This window comes from Nipponia nippon, unplaced genomic scaffold (genome assembly GCF_047370975.1).
Source record: "Nipponia nippon isolate SJK-2023a ecotype South Korea unplaced genomic scaffold, ASM4737097v1 scaffold_69, whole genome shotgun sequence".
NCBI classification, from domain to species: Eukaryota; Metazoa; Chordata; class Aves; order Pelecaniformes; family Threskiornithidae; genus Nipponia; species Nipponia nippon.
Window position 1 is genome coordinate 223,226 of NW_028262390.1, and position 20,288 is coordinate 243,513.

At 52.8% G+C, this 20,288-nt stretch overlaps 1 protein-coding gene across 1 annotated transcript; it reads right to left on the reverse strand.

Moving 5' to 3' along the window:
* Positions 1 to 17,406: 17,406 nt before the first annotated feature.
* Positions 17,407 to 18,342, reverse strand: LOC148051101 (olfactory receptor 14A16-like). The gene has a single exon (XM_087738391.1). The coding sequence runs from the start codon at positions 18,340 to 18,342 to the stop codon at positions 17,407 to 17,409; it is 936 nt and encodes a 311-aa protein (XP_087594517.1).
* Between the last annotated feature and the right edge of the window lie 1,946 nt (positions 18,343 to 20,288).

A 20,288-nucleotide genomic window follows, 5' to 3' on the forward strand; every position in this document is an offset into this window, starting at 1 on the left:
GGTCCGGCTCTCATGGGTTCTGGGGCATGCGGGACAGCTGTCTGGGCGAGTGGGGACGGCTGCTGGTAACAGCAGATTCGGGCTCACGAAGCTGCAGAGAGGCGCCTGTGAAGAGAGGAGGCTGCTGAGGCCCCGCTGCAGCTGCGGTGCCACGTGGGTGCCAGGGTGCGGGGCAGCGCTGGGCACCCTGTGGGGTTTGGGCACCTGGCTGCACGTGGGAGCTGTGGACACGGAGAGCTTTGTGCAGAAAACGGGGCGCCCCGCACCCCTCGGCTGGGGCTCTGCTCGCCTGCCCATGGCTCGTCTCCTCTCGGCCCTGACCATCCTGACCTGCCTGCTCTGCATGTGCTGGGAAGGAGAACCGACCCCGGCAGGCCGAGGGGACCAAAGCCAGGCACGGCACTGCAGGGCCAGGAGAGCCTCCTGGTCGCCTTTCTCAGCGTGCCTGGCAGGGACCAGCGCTCGCCTCCATGCCCATCCCTGACCAGGCAAGGGGACAGCCTCGGCTCGCTGTTCGCTGAGGTGCTCTCCATCCTCTCTTCACAAGACCTATCCAAAGGGATACGTACCCCTGCACAGACAAAAGCCCTGCCTGTGCTGAGAACGCCCACGCTGGCAGTGTTGGGCTGCAGGTGGGACAGACTGACTCTTTCATTGCATTCATTCATTTGCTTCATTGCAAATGCTCCATCACGCTTCCTTGGCTTTCTGGCCTGTGCCTTTCATTACATGCTATCAAAGGAGGTGGCCTGCAGAGCATCTCAGCTGTGCAGTCAGAAGGGGTTCTGCAAGCAGCAGTGACATTGCCCTTGAGACGAAGGCGGCAGTTTTCACCTTTCACAAGACACAGAGCACATCTCGGGAACATGGATGCACTTGGTGGCACACACACCTCCAAGTTTCTTCTTTCTGAACTTCCTTCACAATCACCACTGCTCTCTCAGCCTCAGCATCCAACTGGCCTTTTGCCCATCTGTTTGTCTGTCCACCCAGGCTGTAATGGCCTAACTTGAGTAGAAGACTATTGAGGGAGACCACGCCAAGAGCCCTGCTGCAGCTGAGGTAAACAACATCCACTCTTCTCCCCTCATGCACCAACACAGTTACTTCACCACGAAGGCAATCAGGCTGGCGAGGCATGATTTACCCTCGGGGAGTCCACGCTGACTGCTTTTGGACATGTTCTTCTCTTTTAGCTGTCCAGACATGTCAGCCATGAGGAGGCATTCAGTGGCTCCCTCCTCACCAAAGTGAGCTTGTACAGCCTGCGGTGCCCTGGCTTGCACTTCTGGCTGCCTTCAAAGATGGGTGCAGCACTTGCTTGTCCTCACTCACATAAGACCTTCGCCAGTCCCGTGACCTCTCAAAAGGGATACTCCAAGAAATGCCAGTCTTCCCCTCTAACTTCCTTACCACTATTCTGCCTGTTATACAGTGGATTTAGTTTCACTAGTCTTTCATATACTTTCACCTATCCTGATACAGTGGCCATTTCTAAAATCATCTTTGTGGATGCAGACTGCCGAGGCAAAGGCCCTTGCCATTTTTCTCCAGTTTTCTCCTCCCCTTAATCTTTGTTCATTCAGATACCTCTCACCTCTGCAGCTGCCTTAAGCCTCAGGGAGTTCAAAGCTTGCCTGTCTCTCGGTAGTCTAATTGTCTCTTTAACCAACACTTTAGTTGTTTTCCTATCTATCTGTTTGCACCTATCTATCTAAAACATTTCTCATAAGATTATCTCTTGTGGAAGGGCAACCTCCTTAGAGGCAGCTTGTACTTAGCATATGGATACAGAGTGTGTTTTACTGTTTGTGAAACTTTATCATATTTTTCTTTTCTTTACTTGCAAATAGGAAAAATTCTCCTGTGCCTGTGTGCAGCCAGTTCTCGAAGGAGAGCAGGTGGGAGATGGTGCATAGGACCTGTAGCATCCAGCTACGGAGATCAGTGCAGAAGTCTGATGCAAGGAACAGTGATGCAAGTCCCAGGTGGCCAATGACAGAAAAGGGGACCTTTGGGAGGTGAGGAGCAAAGTTGTCCATACAGTGTCAGACCTCAAGGGACTGCTTTTCCTACCTGTCCAGACCTCCCGAGCGGACACTCACCTCTTCTTTAACCTCAGAATTAATAAAAAATATCCTTTAAAACAAAATTCATTTTTATTAGATGCACTTTGAAATCTTTCGCCTTAACTACCCTAGGAAACCTCTCTAATGAGCTGTACAAGTCGTGAAGACTTGGAGAAAATCACAGGAAGAGACAGGGCTCGTTAGGGCTTTTTAATGAGCCCCATGGTGTATTTGGGGCTGAGGCCTTGAACCTCAGATACCGAGAGGAGATTGAACAAACTGCTCAAGAAGTCCAAGTCAGAAGCTGAACCCAAAGCATCTGGAAGCATTAATGGGCCCCATGAGGACCATTACTGACAAAGCCTCCCCAGGGACTCTTTAGAGCAGGTAATTGGAGGCCATGATTGCAGGTAGGCAAAGGCTCTGTGCAGGCAGCTGTAATGCTGAGCAAACCCTTTGGCTTCTTCTGTGAAGCAGAAAGGCCAAGCCCTTATCCGCAGGCCCTGGGAAGGCAGATCCTGTCCCTCCCGCATGGCTCAGGGCTCTTCCTGGGGGCAGTGGGGTGTGAGGGTGAGCAATGCCAAGTGTAGGAAAACTGTACACCACCTCCCGACCTCCCCAGGCAGGGCTGAGGAAGAAACAAAGGCCAGAGCCTCAAAACAAGTTTTGCCTGGTAGGCCTCGGTGCCAGAGGCAGCTGCCAGAGCCAAGAGGACAAAGACCTCGGTCCTGTTGGGCCTTTCAGCCTTGCTAGAGCCCTTGGCCATCTCTGCTGCAGGCTGTCCTACGCTGTCCCATGCCTGCACCTCTTTCCCTTCAGGCTCTTGACATCCATCTTGCCTTCCCACCTAGCTCTCAGCCCAGCATTTCTATAGCTTCACTGATGGCTCTCCACCCTTGCTGGCTTCCCCTTGAAACACAAAGCCATGGGCTGATCCAGACTCCCTCTGGGTCACCTCTTGCACCACAAGGCTACCCTTCCAGTGACATTTCTTTTTCCTCACATCCAGTCTGAACCTTCCAAGCTGCACTTTGTGGAGGCTTCCTTCTCTTCCCACTACCAGGAAAAGCTCCGTCACCTCTGAAGCCGCCCTTCAAGCAGTTGCACGCTACTACTATAGTGCCCTGAGCCTCCACTTCACCAGGAGAAAGAAGTCCAGGTCCTTCAGCCTCTCCACAGAGACCCAGACCCCCATCCTGAGATGCTGGTGGGCAGAGGTGGTTGGGGGGTTACCCGGAGGGCAGGAGCAGCAGGAGGAGCACAAACCTGCTGCTGTACCTGCCATGCAGTTGGGCAGTGTGGGGCTGGTTTGGGGCAAACAGCATTCTGAGGGGTCCGTCCCTATGGCGATCATTCTGCCAGCACCTGCTTCAGCCAGCCTTGCGATGCTTTGATTTTTCATACCACAACAACTTCCCACCTCCATGATTTTCCATCCTGCTGATGAGTTCCTGCCCTCAGTGTTGGTTTCCCAGCCCCACGATGGTTCCCCGTCCCAGTGATGATTTCCCATCCCAATGGTGGTTTGCTATCCCAGTGGTCTCCCATCCCAAGCATGATGTTTTGGGGGAGGCGAATTTCCTGTCCACGGGGAAGGGATGGGGCCAGCACCAGTGGCCCTGTGATGCCAACATGCCTGTGCTGTCCCATCCTGCCCTGGTGGTTGGGATTGGGGCGTGGGGGGTTAGGGCACTTTTGGGTTGTTTTTGTCCTCCCCTCTGTGCCCTGGGGGGCAACTGCTGCTCCCAACTGTGGTGGAACCGGTGCCGGTACCGTTACCGTTCAGCCATGATGGGGAGCTGTCACGAGAATTTGGCAAGTGGGCTATGCTGACGAGGAGAGAAGCTGGGACGCAGAGTATAGCATTACAAGAGGAATTCTTGCATTCGTGCGCATGAGCCGTCCCATTCAAACTGCAGCACCACAAATGCGGTTTTACAGATGCTTCTTATGCTTTTCAAGCGTTCCGGTCCAATGCAATTTGACCGACCTCTGCTTAACACACACACAGGCTGCTGTTCTGCAAAGCAACTCCAATTCTGTGGCGTCATCATCCATCTGCTTCTTTCTTGATCTTGACGTCCCTGGAGTTGGTCTGGCTGCAGATCCTGATCTCTGATGGCAGATAAGGGGAGGGTTTCACAGAGGTGTCGGAGGGGCTGGGATGCTGGCGTGAGCTGGGTCATCCAGGGGCATCCTTTCTTCTTCAGAGTGGGGGCTGTCCTTCTCCTCCTTGCTGGGGGCCTTTAGTCCTGCTGACTGAACCATGACTGTGCAGTATACAACGTCAACTAGATGTATATCTGTCTATCTTCAGGAGCTTGATCCAATTTCATACTCTCATGACTAATTGCTGCAATAGTTAGGGCATGAGATTTTCCTAAGAGAGCCCTGGGGTGTCCCTCTGTGGGGGTCCCTGGGAGGTACTTGTGGGGGTTGCTCGTAGTGTGGTGGGAGATGCAGGTACTGGGGGCGATGGTAGCAGCGTGGGGTGGGGATGCTGTTCCTGGGGCCATTTTCTCCAGCCTGCGGTGGGGATGCCAGCAGTGGGGCTGTCAGGAGCAGGACAGGGCAGAGATACCAGGGGTGTTGGTGCCAGGCCGGGGTGGGGATGCCGGTTCCGGGGCGGTGGTTCCCGTTGGGAACCGCAAGGTGGTGCCGCCTTTCATAGGGGTGGCAGCCTTTCACCAGGGAACAAAACGGAGGGACAAGGAGCACCAGTTCAGAGTCAACCTGTGGCTGTATCTTGGGGGGAAGATAAAATTCATTGGAAATGAACCTATAAGAGACCAGGTGCTTTGGTCCACGAGCCTCATGGACACAGTCCTGTACCTGGGAAGAGCGGAAGAGAAACCCTCAGCAACCCAAATGTGCCAGCCAAAGCTGGGAACAGGCACACGTACAGCCCTGGGCAGGTTTTTATTCATCCAGTTGGTGCAGCTCAGGGAGGAGGTGGGAGCTCTGCCAGCAGATGAGCAGCCCTTCGTCAGCAGTGCACGGGGAAGCCCAGGGGCTGATGGCTACAGGAGGTGCCCGGGCCGTGGCAGCTGTGTGGCCTCCAGGGGACACATTCCCATGTGGGCCCATGTCACAAAGGGGCAGTGATGCAGCACCCACCCGGCGCTTGTGACCTCACCTGGCCGGGGCTTGAAATCCTGAAGAGCAGGCCAGCGAAAGCTAGTTGGGCTGAGCTGGCCTTCGGGATAACTCAGCTCCTTCCATTGCTACTTGCGTGCCTATTTTTTTCCAAGCATTTATCATTTACTGCTCACTTCTCCTCAACTTCCATCCTCGTTCAAAGGTAATTATGATTTGACTTTCAGGACACAGCATAGGGTAGGTAGATAGAGGAGAAAAGTATAGGCTGGTGTGTGCCTTCCGAGCTCTAGGCTGAGCTATTACACCTTTCTAGGCTGGCCAGATATGGGCTATGGGTAGAGTTCCTCTTTGCTAATTCTTATATTTCTTTGCCATATCCCAGGAGAGGTAAGTAGGGGGGTGGCAGTGTAGTCTGAGGCATTGGGCTCAGCATGGAATGACAAGAAGCCCACCCTGACTGATGGGGTAGGAAGGGAGACAGAAAAGGAGGACGGCAAAGGCAGCCATTAAAGTAGCGGCTGAAAGCCGGTCACTGCTGTGTACAAGGTGGGAAAGTGTGGGCTGGAGAGCCAGAGGGCTCTGCTGCTAACGCTGGCCACAGGTAAGCAGCAGGACCCCTTTAGAGAAGGTGACACGCAATGCAGTCTGTCAAAAGGGCCTTGGTAATTGCTGTCAATTGGAGTCCTGTGACAGGGACAGCAGGGCCATCAGCCTGCAGCTCTGCAGCACTTACAAGTACCACTGAAACACTTCTGATGGCAGACGTTGATCTGTGCATTTCATTTGGAATTGTTTTCAATCATTTTCTTGAACTACAATTATTTCTTTGCAATCAGGTGACAGGACTGGCGCTGATCTTCTCTTTCTGGAGCACGTCCTGACATCCTTTGTCATACAAAGCTTTCTGCTCTGTTCCTGAGAGGAGCAATGGCCGCAAAGGGGAATGACTCCTGTGAGTAACGGCTTCACCATTGGACTTTGTGAATCCCCAAAGGCGACGGACGTGGCTGCTGCTCCATCCCTGACTGTGGATGTGCTGACAACCTAGAGTGAATTCTGGGGCGTTTCCTGGTAGCAGCCAGGCTCACCCAGGTGTTTTTGATTAGACACAGGAAAATGAGTTTTGTCTGTCATCTGCCACGATGTACAAGACTTTGAAAGATGACATTGCTCGTACTGACATCAGTAGGGTTACCTTCTGGGCTAGGGACTTGCTTGTTTTCATCAAGTTACCATCAGGAAAAGGGAAGACTTGACCTAAGAATCCAATTCAAGGCTCTAGAGGGAAAGGAAGGTAGCCCGAAGCACAGAAATCAGAGTGTAGCTTTCTTGGAGTTTTGGCAAAGGAAGCAGGGCAACAGACTCTTTTCCAAAACTGCTTCTTGACCAGTCATTGTCAATGGCAGTGTTAGGCTTCCCCCAGTGTTTCTGTGTTGGAGGTTAGAGCTGCTTGTCCTGGGGGCTCCTGTACAGAGCTTGACTTTTAAACGATGCTTTTGTGCAACAACGTCATCTCCTCTCTTTTCAAATGTCATTTCCCTGCAGCCACTGCCGAGGGAATGGCTCTGCCACAAAGGATCCTCTTTCCCCCGGAGAAGCTTTGCATGGATTGGCAGCAAAGACAGAGAGCTGGAGCAGGACTCCACAACCTGGGCAATACGTGCTACCTCAACTCCGTCCTGCAGTGCCTGACGTACACACCCCCTCTCGCCAACTACCTGCTCTCTCGGGAGCACAGCTGCTCGTGTCAGTACTTTTATCAACAGCTCCTTGCAAATCTGGTGGGCTCTTCCCAAGGATTCCCAGCATCTGGAATTTGATTGAGGAGAAAAGCAGCCCTCCTCTCTCAATCCCCCGAGTTGGTGTTCTTTGAACACTCAAGCCTAGAAGCCCCTTGTCCTATCTCGGTGTATTCATCTTCAGAGAGGCACCTCTTTCTAGCCCCTGCTCTCGGTCCCCATTCCTGCAAGTTAAACTCTCTTTGCTTCTTGCACAGAAAACTTTTGTCAGTTCAGCATCCCTCTGAAGAAAGTTTTCTATGCACTACAATGTCCCAGTGGGCCATTGGCACCTTGGGAGAAGAGGAGTGGGGGCTGTTCTTGTAACTTCAGGATCTCCATTAGGTTTCCCACCGCTCTGGAGATCTTGCTAACCCGAGACGCTTCCCTCCCTCCCTTCCTCTTCAGGTCGCCAGCAAGGCTTCTGCATGATGTGCAGAATGGAAGCACACGTTAACAAGGTCCTGCATTCCTCAGCCAGTGCCATCCAGCCTTGGACTGTTGTCAATGTCCTCACACGTGAGTCATTTCAGGTGCTTTTACAGGTTTCCTTCCCTTCCTGTGGGGGACAACTCCTAACTTCTTCTTTCTTAGGAATAGGAGAACATTTCCAGCATGGCATGCAGGAAGACGCCCACGAGTTCTTACGCTGCACTGTCGATGCCATGCAGAGAGCTTGTCTGAGTGGAAGCAACGAGTAAGCACAAGCAAATTACCTCTTCCATGCTCCTGAGCTCTTTGGACTCCTTGATGCACTCCCGTCAAGGAAACCCTACCGCCAGGGTTTTCAGACAAAGCAAAACTCCTGGAGGAGATAACTCTCTGCCCTACTTCTGAGCTCCCTGCCTTACCCTTTCTTTCCAGCTTGGATGTCTCTTCTCAAGCAACTACCATCGTCCACCAAATATTTGGGGGCATGCTGAGATCCAGAGGTACTTTTCCATGACTATTGCTCTGCTTGGAATTGTCTGTGTCCTTCTGTCTGCCTGTGATAAACAGCTGATCGTGTGACTGGCGTAGCAGGTATGGAGGCCGTAAACCGGCACAGTCAGTCGACTTCCCCTGTCGCTGAGCATTTTGATTTGCCTTCCAGTCACGTGCTTGAGCTGCAAAGCCGTTTCCGATTCCTACGAGGCCTTCCTGGATCTTCCTTTGGATATAAATGTAAGAGGGTTTGTAACTGGGATTCAAGACATCCCAAGGCCCCCGTAGCTTTCCAGAATAAACGCAGGTGGTGTAAAACCATATACTGCAAAGCCAAGAGAAGAGAGCTTGGTGGTGGGTGGGGAGTGGAATGGACTGTGTCCTTCTGGGGAGGCCATGGCAGTGGTCTCCCTGTAGGTGCTGGCTTTAAGCGGGACAAGCACACATTATCCTCCCTGCACCCTTGATGGACTCTCCTCCTTCTTCCCTTTGCCCTCCCTCAACACCCCTCTGGCTCCCAGGCTGATGGGTTGTGTTGTTTTCATTCTGATGACCCTGCACCCCATCAGTAGCTGAACTGAGTGGTGCCACAGAGAGGTCGCTTTGATAGCCCTGGGCATTCCTGGGAAATGAGGAAATGTTCAGCATAATACCCTCTTTCTGCCTCCTTCTGGACACTGCTTGTGGGTTCACAGTGGGTCTCCTCAGCCTCAGCTACCTGCGCCTTCTTGGCAGCTCTTAGCCAAGTGTTTGGGCGAGGGCGTTTCCCCGAGCTCAGTGCTCTCCTTTCTCCCTCCTCCAGGCAGCCTCCTCTGTCACCGCAGCTCTGGAGGACTTTGTGAAACCCGAGCAGCTGGATGGGGAAAACTGCTTTAAATGTAGCAAGTAAGATGATTACTAACGCCATATTAATGCTAGATCCTTCCTGAAGGTGCTGCATGTCATCGTGCAGAAGTCCTCTTTTCATGGAGGTTTAATGCACAGTAATGGGCAGCAGCTGTTGTTTAATCTGGCACTTATGGTTCTGAATAGCCTTAAAACAGCGTCAGGATGTGTGAGACAGGAAAGCTTGTCTTGCCTTCTGGCGGGGAAAAAGGGTGCCCTTCAGCATCTGGCTCTGTGCTTGGTTTCAAGGTGTGACAAGATGGTTGCTGCCTCCAAGAGGTTTACAATCCATCGTGTGCCCAAGGTTCTCACCGTGTGTCTGAAAAGGTTTGAACATCTCACCGGCAGGAAGATCAGCAAGGTGTGTACGCAATTGGAGTGCAACTTTCTCTTCCTGGAGCGGGAGGTGTCCCAAAGCAGTATGCTCTTTCACAAGCCGTTCATGTTGGGTTCTTCGTGTTCCCTTCTGGGGAGACGAGAGTTCCCGTGGGAAGACAAGCATGGACTCTGCTCCGGCGGAGCTGCTTTGGCCAAGAACAGTTTCCTGCCACCCAAACCATTACATGTTGAAGGCTAGTCCATGTACTAGCTCAGGATCATTTCTGAGCCCTCTTGGTCTCTCTGTAGGTGGTGGAGTATCCCGAGTACTTGGATCTTTGGCCATACACATCTCGGACAGCAGGAGAACCGCTCCTCTACGCCTTATATGCTGTCCTGGTACATAGCGGTGGCAGCTGTCATGCAGGACACTATTTCTGCTACACCAAGGTCAAGAGCAACTTCCTTCCTAGCAGGGGAAAAATGTGTGCTGGGGAAGGCAACCTTTCACAGCAGTGTTACTGGCAGCCAAGGTTCTGGGGGGGAAGGTCTCCTTACCGGCTGTGTTAGAGTTGTTTTGGTGTGCTCTTGGTTCGGTAGTTTTCTGCCTGTGTTATCACTGAGAAACCAGGCAGTTCCTCTCCAGCTATCGATGCCTTTCTTTGCAGGCCAGCGATGGACTGTGGTACAAGATGAACGATGCGTCTGTGGAGGGTTGTGACATCAACACAGTTCTCAGGCAGCAAGCCTATCTACTGTTTTATGTCAGGTAATAACCAGTATTAAAATGTGTTTCGAATACGTTTCCTTCTCCTGGCTTTGCTCTTTTTCTTCTCATCCTCCTGAGTGTTTCTCTTTTGGTCCTAGGAGACAGTTCCTACCTGCATCATTCAGTGCTGTCAAGTCTGAACTACCTCACCTCCGTCCTTACCTTTCCTTGCCAGGCTTTCGGCTCTTGCCCTGCTGTAAAGTGCTCCTTGTCTGCTCTCTGAAGCTGGCTAATGTAGAGAAGAGTACTTAAAGGGGGCCTCCAGGAAAGATGGGGAGGGGCTCTTTATCAGGGAGTGTAGTGATAGGACGAGGGGTAATGGTTTTAAACTGAACAAGGGAAGATGTAAGTTAGGTATTAGGGAGAAATTTTTTACGGTGAGGGTGGTGAGACACTGGAAGAGGTTGCCCAGAGAAGCTGTGGATGCCCCCTCCCTGGAAGTGTTCAAGGCCAGCTTGGAGGGGACTTTGAGCAACCTGATGGAGTGGAAGGTATCCCTGCCCATGGCAGGGGACTTGGAACTAGATGATCTTTAAGGTCCCTTCCAACCCCAACCATTCTGTGATTCTATGAAATGGAGGCCGTAGGGGGGATAAACACGAGGACTTGCTCTGACAGGTGTAGACCTGGTGGGAAGACCCCAATCGAATTTCTCATTTCTAGTCTCGCTTATATCTTCCCTCTGTTGTGGAAACCGCTCCAAGAAAATGACTGAACCCCAGAGGAGGCTGCAAGAACAGACCTAAATGGAGATCACTCTTTGTTTCTCCAGGTGCACTGATTTGAAAACTGGAGAAAGGGCTTCTTCCTCACCAGCACCATCATATGCCCGTCCCTTCCTCAGTCAGCGGGGGGCCGACAGCAAACAGGCGTGCTCTGTGGGACCACAGGGTCTGCCTCGTCGGACTAAGGTAACTCTGGGGAGGTGGGTCAGGGCAGCAGGTGGACAGTGGATTTCTTTCTGGGATCTTGGCATTGCTCTCTTTTCCCTCCCACACTGCAGCTTTCTTCACAGCCCCAACGCTGCTCCCTCTCAAAGCATCCCACTTGTCTGCCTTTGGCCCTTCTGCCTTTGCAGCCCTCCAGGAGAGCCTTTGGGAGGCCCTTAGCTGTCCCCTCCCACAGCTTCTGGGCTTGCCTCACTCTTCTGCTCCTTTCAGGACGAAAGGGCAGGACCTTTTCACAGCTCTCTTTGCAGGACGTGGCGCTGGGCATGGAGGACTCTGCAGAGGACAGCAGCTCCTCTGCAACAGCCAGCAAGAGCCAGCTCACCTGGGCAGGTGCACGGGAGGCATCTGCAGGCTGGACGGGCTTCATCTGGCCAGGCAGGCTCAACATTGCCTCCTACATTGGCTCCTGCTTGCATCGCTTCTTCTGTGGCTGCATAAGGCTGGTGTCCAGAAAGAAAGCTGCGTGCCCGCTCTGCTCTCAACCATGTGAGCGTGTGCTGCACACCGTGCGAGAAGACAGCAACAAAGAGGAGCATGGATTCAGCCCTTCTTCCCACTGCCAGAAGAGTGGTGCCAAGGAGAGGGCCCGGAGCAGATCCCCGCAGTGGGGAAAAGATCCCCGCAGCTGGTGCGTGGACACCACCGACTATGACCACTCAGCAGGGAGGAGGAGGAGGACAACCGGTCCTCCAAGGTGTGACTGCACTCCCAGGGACGACACAGCTGCAGGGCCCTCCAACAGCAGCTCCCAGTCGGCTCCTGCACCCAGTAGTGCTCGGGAGCAAACCCTGCCAGTGCAGAGAGAGCAGAGCAGATCCCTGCAGCAGGGCTATGATCTCCGCAGCCAGTTTGTGGAGATCACGGACTATGACAGCTCAGAAAGGGGGAGGAGGAGGTGGAGAACAAGTCCTCCCCGATGTGACCGAGACCCAAGGGATGAGACAGCTCCAGGGCCCTCCAACGCCAGCTCCAAGTGGGCTCCCGCATGCAGGGCTGCTCGGGAGCAAACCCTGCTGAGGCAGAGAGAGCGGAGCAGATCCCCGCAGCGGGGCTATGATGTCTGCAGCCAGTTTCTGGACACCACAGATTATGATGCCTCAGCAGGGAGAAGGAGGAGGAGGGTTTCAGCGCCCCAGCGATGCACGCCAGACAAAGACTCCGGGCGCTGCGGCAGTGACGGGGACAGATTGTGACCCTGGCTGAAGAAGGAGCACAGCGTCTTTCTTCTGCTGTGCCAGAGAAGAGGAGCAGCAGAAGAAAAACCCAAATGGACCCAAACTTTGTTGTCTATAACAGGGCTTTTACGACCATCCGTTATGAAATCTTTGTCTTTTTAAGATCTTCTGTGCAGAAAGAGTAGCCACAGAAAAGTACCAGATATGCCAACAGAGATGCCAGTAAGAACCAGGTGAGCAACACCCAAGGCTGGGACTTCCTGGCACGGAGTCTCTCCTGCTTGTCACCTTTTCTCATGGAAGAAACCGGAAAACTGTCCATGCCATGGAGCTCTGCAGAAGGAAAATGGAGCTGTACCTAGCACCAGGTGACACAAGTGGGATCAGCAGGGAGAGACGACTTCTGTAGGGAAGGCTTACCAAGGCAGTACCCTGGCTTCATCCAGATAAAAAATAGAGACCAGGCAGTGTGCTGACATGATGGGGAAAGGTGTTCTGGGGTAAAAGAGTGTGGATGAGAGGAGGTTGGAGAGACTGGGTTTGCAGAGATTTGAGGGAGTACTTCCCAGGTCTGAGCAGCCTGAGCTTTGGAGACGAGGAAAAATAAAGAAGCTCTCAAGGATGTTTTGGAATTAGTGGTACTGTCCCTAACAGCAGTAACAGGACAGTGCTGTAAGGGAACTCCTTCGTATTCTTGATGATGAACTGAAGCTCTTCCATTTCATCTTTACTTGACAAAATAGCTACAAGTTCTCCGTGATTAGCCTCTGGCATGCAAGTCTTAGAACAATGCTTTTTCTCTCGCTGCTAACTCTTTGTTATTATTTAATGCTTACAGCTCTTAGGCAGAATTGCCCTTAAATCATCTCTGCTCCATCTGTTTCTCACAGTTTCCATCAGGACGGGGAGGTGGAATAGGGGAGTTGTTTTGGTTTTAGCCAAAGGCATCCAAGGGACAGATCCCAGGTTAGTGAAAAGGCACAAAGGAAGGCACAACCTTGATGTGGAGCACACCGCCACGACACCGTTACTTGCCTTTCCAGTCTCTGAAGTCCTAACAGTGCAGCAGGGAGCCTGGAAGCTCTGAGCTCCCTGCGTCTGCCCTGCGTTTCAGCATGTAAAATGAAACTAACCTAGTCATCAAGTTGGTTTTGATTCTCTTCAGAGCCTAAGGCACCGCATGGGTCAGGAGATTGGCCAGGACACATGAAGAGGAATCACGCTTCTGTGGACAAAAGCGTAGCTGTTCCCAGGAATCCCAGGTGGCATGGCATACCGATTCCTGGGTTCAAGGAGCTGGCCAGGTGCCTTGTCTCCATGTCTGCAATGGTGGCTTCCCACCAAAGGGTGGGGTATCACCAACCCCAGGGTCAAGCTGGCTGTGGCTTTGTGGAGCTGAAACCTGAAAAACCTCCAAACATGGAAATAAAGATGCTCTCTGGGTGTCCTGCTGCAGGGCAGCACCACCTGCCTTGTCAGTGTTTCCTAAGGTCCAGGGTGAAGCTCCCGGGAGGAACTTGGTGGCTGTTGCCTCTGCCACACCATCTGACACCACAGAAGAGTTTGGCTCCACCACCTCTCCAGGTAGGTGTCACCTGCTTTTAGACTGCCCTGTGCCTCTCCTTCAGCAGACTAAAGAGGCCCAGGTGCCTCCACCTCTCCACACAGCTCATGTGCTTTAGGCCCCAAAGCCCATCATGACAGACCTCCTCTGGACCTTCTCCGGTTTCTCCATCCTCCTTTCAAAATGGGAACCCCACTGGCTCCTATGGCATAAGTTTTATTCAGGTAGAATAATAATTTTGACAGAGTTCAATGAATTCGATGGAATTCAACAAAGTTTAAGAGTGGTTGCTCAAGGTTCAATAAGTTTGATGACAAGGTTTACTCTACTAATTACTGCATGGAAGAAACATACAAAGGAAAATTGAGTTACACTCGAGTTCAAATGCTTCACAGAGAGACCAGGGATACAAAAGGGTAAGGAGGACCCTCCCGTTGAGTCACGAGGTTCAGAGTAGACCTCCTTGCTTTCTAAACTGCTGATGGAGCTTAGGTGCGGCTAGGTCCAATCTTAGTCTCGGACTTGGACAACGATTTATGTCTAAGAGCTTATATAGGCAAAATTTGTCAATTCAGCATGCAATCAAAGTTGCCCAGACAAAATCAAAGTTACCGTGCTACAAGGTTATGCACGATATCAGTCTCTTACCAAAGATCTGTTGTTGGTAAAAGGTCTCTCTGCCTCGAGGAGCAACCTTGAGAGGTGTCCCAGCTCAAGGGGAGATCACTGCCAGGCACCCACGCTGCCTAGCAGGGAGAGCTCAAAGGCAGCTCACTGAGGCTGTCGTATTTATAGGATAAAGTGGTTGGCTTGCACTCGAATTACATGCAATAGGAAAGGTATGCAGGAGGCTCCTTGTACCCCCCAGTTTCTTTGTTCCTTGATAACTGAGTCTTGGAATAGCCACCCACTATTCCCGTGTCAGTCGCATGATTGGTCTTCCAAGCTCATACACATCATGTACCACTCGGCTCCTTTGTGGGTTTTCAGAGAACAGACAGAAACTAGAGTTCATGGCCTGGCTACGGCTCACGCCTTTACCTCTTCTGAAGCCTGTACCAAACTACTGCTAGTTTGGTTAAGAGGTCGAGTGCATCCATCACAACTGGCTGCACGCAGGCCACATAAGGATTTTTCCTATTTGCAAGCAAAGCAAAGCATGGTCAGTTTTCATAAACAATAAAACGCGCTGTGTAACCACAGGCTAAGTACAAGCTGTCTCTAAGGAGGCTGCCTTTCTACAAGGGATAATCTTATGAGAAATGTTTTAGATAGAGAGGTACAAAAAGATAGATATAAAAACAACTAAAGTGTCGGCTAAAGAGACAATGAGACTATTGAAAGACAGGCAAGCTTTGAACTCTGTGAAGCTCAAAGCAGCAGCTGGGTAGGTGAGAGGTATCTGAATGAACAAAGAATAATGGGAGGGGAAAATTAGAGACTAATGGAACTGGCCTTTGTCTAGAGAGTCTGCATCTGCAAAGATGGCATTAGAAATGGTCATTGTATGAGGACAGGTGAAACTGTTTGAAAGATTAGAGAAACTAAATACACCATATAACAGGCAGAGGAGTGATGCTGAAGTTACAGGTGAAGATCAATATTTCTTTCAAATGTGCCTTTTGAAAGGTCATGGGATTGGTAGAGGTCTCTTGTGAGTGAGGACAAGCAAATGGTGCACCCGTCTTTGAAAGAGGCCAAAAGTGCAACCCAGGGAACCCCAGGCTGTAGAAGCTCACTTTGGTGAGGAGTAAACCATTGAATGAGTGCTTTTGGGTGACATTCCTGGGCGCCCAAAAGAGAAGAGCATCGTCGTGGACTTCCCAAGGGTAAATCATGCCTCGCCAGCCTGGTTGCCTTCATGATGAAGTAGCTTCGTTTGTGCATGAGGGGACAACAGGTGATGTCATTTACCTCCACTTCAGCAAGCCTTTTGCAAGGTCTCCCTCAATGTTCTTGTACCCAAGTTAGGCCATCACAGTCTGGATGGACAGACAAACAGATGGGCAAAACACCGCTTGGATGACGAGGCTGAGAGCAGTGGTGAAGGGGCCAGACTCTACCTGGAGGCCAGGGGACGTAGTGGGGTTTGGTGAGGTGGCACAGGGGACTCTCCTGAGCCCTGTGCAGTTTAACACCCGTATCCATGACCCAGAGGAGGGAACCCTCACCACTTTTTTCAATTTCATTGTTCAACTTGGGAGGACCATTCCTGTGCCTTAGGGATGCCTTTCAGGGGAAACCTGAGAGGTGGGAGGACTGTCCTGTTGGGATCTTCATGAAACAGAAGAAGGACAAAGGCCAGGTCCTGCGCCTGGGAGAGACTGGTTGGGGCCTGGAGCACATTAAGGACATGAAGAGGCTGAGAGAGCTGGGTTTTTGCGAAATCCCTCAGATTTCCTCCCCACATCAGGATTGCTGCATCCAGTATAGGGCTTCCCAGCACAAGAATGACTCTGACAGAGAGGCTTATCACTGAGCCCTAGAGGAAGATGGGGGTGACCATCCTGCAAAGGTCCCTGCTCAGGGCTGGGGTATACGGTCAGACATAGAAATAGCTGTGTGTGGGACTGATGCAGGACAGTTTTCCCAGGGCAGCTTCCCCAGGATGTCCAGGAAACATGGCACAGACCTGGCCCCTCTCTTCTGCACCTTCGGTGCCATGCTTCCTTCACCATGATGCCTGACTCTGCACTGGCAGCACCCTGCTCGGTGCTGCCACCCTGCACACTCACACAGCTTAGCTCTACACTGGTGCTTTCCTCTCCCGGGCACTTCCCAGCCCAGTCCAGCTCAGTCCCTCCCCAGCTGTCCCCCCCTCCCCTGCCCTCTGCCCAGCCCAGCCCAGCAGAGCAGCCCAGTCTGGGCTGGTCCCATGGCAGTGCCCACCGCAGGGTGCTGCAGAGCTCTGGGCACTCACCCCACAGCCCCAGTCCCTCTGAAGGGCACAGCAGCTGCTGGGGGGCAGAGAGGGGGGCTTCAGGCTCCACATCAGCCCCAGGGCTGGTGCTGACCTCAAGGGCATGAGGAAACAGAGGCTAGGGACTCTCTGGCTTTCCTGAATTCATCTTGTAGGTGATGCCCAATGCTGATTGCGTTTGCCCCCTCCTCAGCTCCCACCAGCCCCACACCCAAGGACAACATGACAGTCTTGGCCCTGGGCCTCCTCAGGCAGCTCCTGCATCTCTCCAGGCTCCCCTCCCTGTTCCTGCTGGGTCCCCACTGACTCCCGTGGCACTGCAGAGTCCTTGTTCGTGGATACGTTGATTTAGTGCTTTGCTTTTGGGGGACTTCACCTTTGAGGGTGTTTCACCTTCTGAGCCTCCATTCATTCCAACCCCAGGGCACATGGGGAGTCCCCATCCTCTCCTCTCCTCACCCCTCCAAATTAATTTCCAGGGAGTCTGGCATATGCCATCAGTCCTGTCATACATGAAGAAACCTGAGGAGATAATGGGGAGCACATGGGCCATCTGCCCTGCCACTGGACACCAAGAGAGCTCTTAAATCAAGGGCATTTTGTTCAGTGGAACTGAACAGTACCATGAGCTTAACTCTGAAAACATTGAGAACACAAGGAGAACAGACTCTTTAAATCACCAATTCCTTGGACATTTTCTTGGAAATACCTTTGGAGGAAGAGCCCAACTTTCAGTCTCTGGACCTGGGAGATTCTGTTTTATTGAAGAGCTGCTATTGGGCATGCCACATATCACACAGTGCTGTGCAAGAGTCAGAGACAACAGGATGAAACCTCATGACAACTAGCATAAGCCCAGCAAATAATCTATGAGCAGGATTATCACAAGCGAATAAAGCAGACGCAGGGTCTAAGATGCTAAACTCTGGGAAAAGTGAAGAGAAGGGAAGGCAGGTTATTGTCGGTGAAACAGTGTCCGTTGACTCAGTTTCCATAGGGCATCCTTCAGCTCCTTGTTCCTCAGGCTGTATATGATGGGGTTCACTGCTGGAGGCACCACAGAGTAGAGCACTGCCACCACCAGATCCAGGGATGGGGATGAGATGGAGGGGGGCTTCAGGTAGGCAAAAAATGAGGTGCTGACAAACAGGGAGACCACGGCCAGGTGAGGGAGGCACGTGGAAAAGGCTTTGTGGCGTCCCTGCTCAGAGGGGATCCTCAGCACAGCCCTGAAGATCTGCACATAGGACACCACAAGGAAAACAAAACACCCAAAGGCTAAACAGGCACTAAGCACAATTAGCCCCACTTCCCTGAGGTCGGCATCTGAGCAGGAGAGCTTGAGGATCTGGGGGATTTCACAGAAGAAGTGGTCCAGGACATTGCCTTGGCAGAGGGGTAAGGAAAATGTATTGGCAGTGTGCAGGAGAGAGTTGAGAAACCCAGTGCCCCAGGCAGCTGCTGCCATGTGGACACAAGCTCTGCTGCCCAGCAGGGTCCCGTAGTGCAGGGGTTTGCAGATGGCCATGTAGCGGTCATAAGACATGATTGTGAGAAGACAAAAGTCTGCTGTAACACAGAAAAAGAAAAAAAAGACTTGTGCAGCACATCCCAAGTAGGAGATGGCCCTGGTGTCCCACAGGGAATTGGCCATGGCTTTGGGGAGAGTGGTGGAGATGGAGGCCAGGTCGAGGAGGGAGAGGTTGAGGAGGAACAAGTACATGGGGGTGTGGAGGCAGTGGTCGCAGGCTATGGCAGTGATGATGAGGCCGTTGCCCAGGAGGGCAGCCAGGTAGATGCCTAGGAAGAGCCAGAAGTGCAAGAGCTGCAGCTCCCACGTGTCTGTGAATGCCAGGAGGAGGAACTTGTTTGTGGAGCTGCCATTGGACATCTGCTGCTTCTGGGCATGGAAACTGCCAAAGGAGAGAAAAGAGAAAAATTCAGAGAAGCTTCTTACAGCAAAATTTCATTCATTCATTGTGCAATACCTAAGGGTGTTTTTCTTTCCCGAGGGATGGTTATGCAGCTCCGAGGCTTCAGCTCTGGTTTGTGCTGGCTGAGTGTGCTGTGCAGAGGCGTGCCCTCTCCCCAGGGGCTCCGGAAGGGTCAGCCCTGCTTTCCAGCAAGGACCCATGGAGGCAGCAACAGCCCCGGGTGTTTGGAGGGAGGCTTCCTGGGGAGGAGTTCCCTGTGCTGCACTAGAGCGGAGGGCAAAAAGCCCAGAAGGACGCTTTCTTCTGCAGAGGAAGGTGGGAGATGAGGCGCAGCAAACGTGTGTCGGTACACTGTGTTTTAGTATGCAGACACCCCCATCCCACTTGGGAAATGGTCTTGGAAGGGGTCACATTCCCCCATTGCCCCATTGCTCTCAGTGCAAACCTGCGTCAATGCTCCCATGCAGGAGAGCTGCTCTGTCCATCAGCCTGGTGCCCAGCTGCTCTGGGCTTGCACCACTCTCAGCTGCAGGACGACTGCACCCAGAGGTTGCTCTGGAAAAGACACTGGAGTGTCCTGGGAGCAGAGGGGTCCTGTTCCAGGTGCAGAGTTCAAAACACCTCTCCTTTCCAGCACAGCTCTGCAGAGTATGATGAAGAGCACAGGGCAAGGATGCTGATTGGCTTGGGCAGATCGGGTGCTCTCAGACATCTCCTAGGTCCTACAGGAGAGCTCTGCCCTTCTGGAGGGATGCTCACAGCTCCACAGGACTCCCTGTCCAGCATAGTCAGGTGTCTTAAGGTGCTGTCTGCTAAGGGAAGCAGTGCCTCATTGCCCAAGCACTGAGTGCAGTGTCTGGAGCCTGGAAAATGAAGAGAGGGCTTGGGCACCTTGGTCCCATGGAAACATGTCCAGGGCAGCGCCCTCCAGGTCAGGGCCAGAGCAGGCACTCCCCACCCCCACCCCTTGCCCCACACCACCACCGTTACTGCCAGGGACCCCACGAGCAGGAAGAAGAGCAGCACAAGCAGGGGCAGGAACAAAGAAGAACTCTGTGACTCTCCTCCTAAGGGAAGCAAGGAGAGGAGAGGCGGCCGGGCACTCAGGAAAGCCTTCTCCTTCCCCAGCAGAGCACAGCACCTCCCAGTTAGCAAAAGCGCAGGGCAGTCGCTCTCAGCCCCTTTGCCCTGCAGAGGGAAGCAGCCACGTGTCAGGAGAGATGCCCCTCTGCTGTGCCAGAGCTCTGGCTGCAGAGGAGGCAACTCCTGCCCTGGACCACACAGCCTTGAGGGCATTTTGTGTTGGAGTTTCCTAGAGCTCTCTGCCCATGTCTCTGCTGCCTGGAGCTATCCCTGCTGGGAACTGTTTCTCTGCCCTCCAGTTTTTCCCTGTCAGGGATCACAGACCCCATCACCCACTCCTGTCTGCTCAGCTCTGACCTGAAGAAACCTCCCAGTTTCAGGCACTCTCTAGAGGTACTCCCCGCTTGCAGGCAGTAAGGAGCAGGTCAGAGAAACCCTGCTGAGGCCAGCAAACGAGATGCTGGTGCTCTCTGGAGGTAGAGGAGTGGATGGAAGCAGTTGCCTTGGCTCCTACCAGACCTACTGATCTCTCAGCGTGGCAGCTCAGGACTCTCAGGCTCCCTCGCCAAACGCAGCAGCACCTTTTCCCCTTTTCCTGAAACAGCAGGAAACTGGAAGCACGGCCTCAGGAAAGCTCTTTACCTTTAAGGTATCCCCTGCCTTGCTCTTCCTCTGCAAAAGTCCCCTCTGAAATGCCCTGCGCAGCTCTGGCTGCACACCCTGCCTTCACCCCTTCCCCCTTGTCTAACATGAGCCCCTGGGCTGGGAGGCCTCCTGACAGACCCTGGAGGCTGGAGGCTATGAACGCTTTCGGAGACCC

Excerpts from the sequence above, each read along its gene's own strand:
- LOC148051101 (XM_087738391.1), bottom strand. The coding sequence starts at position 18,342 with ATGTCCAATGGCAGCTCCACAAACAAGTTCCTCCTCCTGGCATTCACA.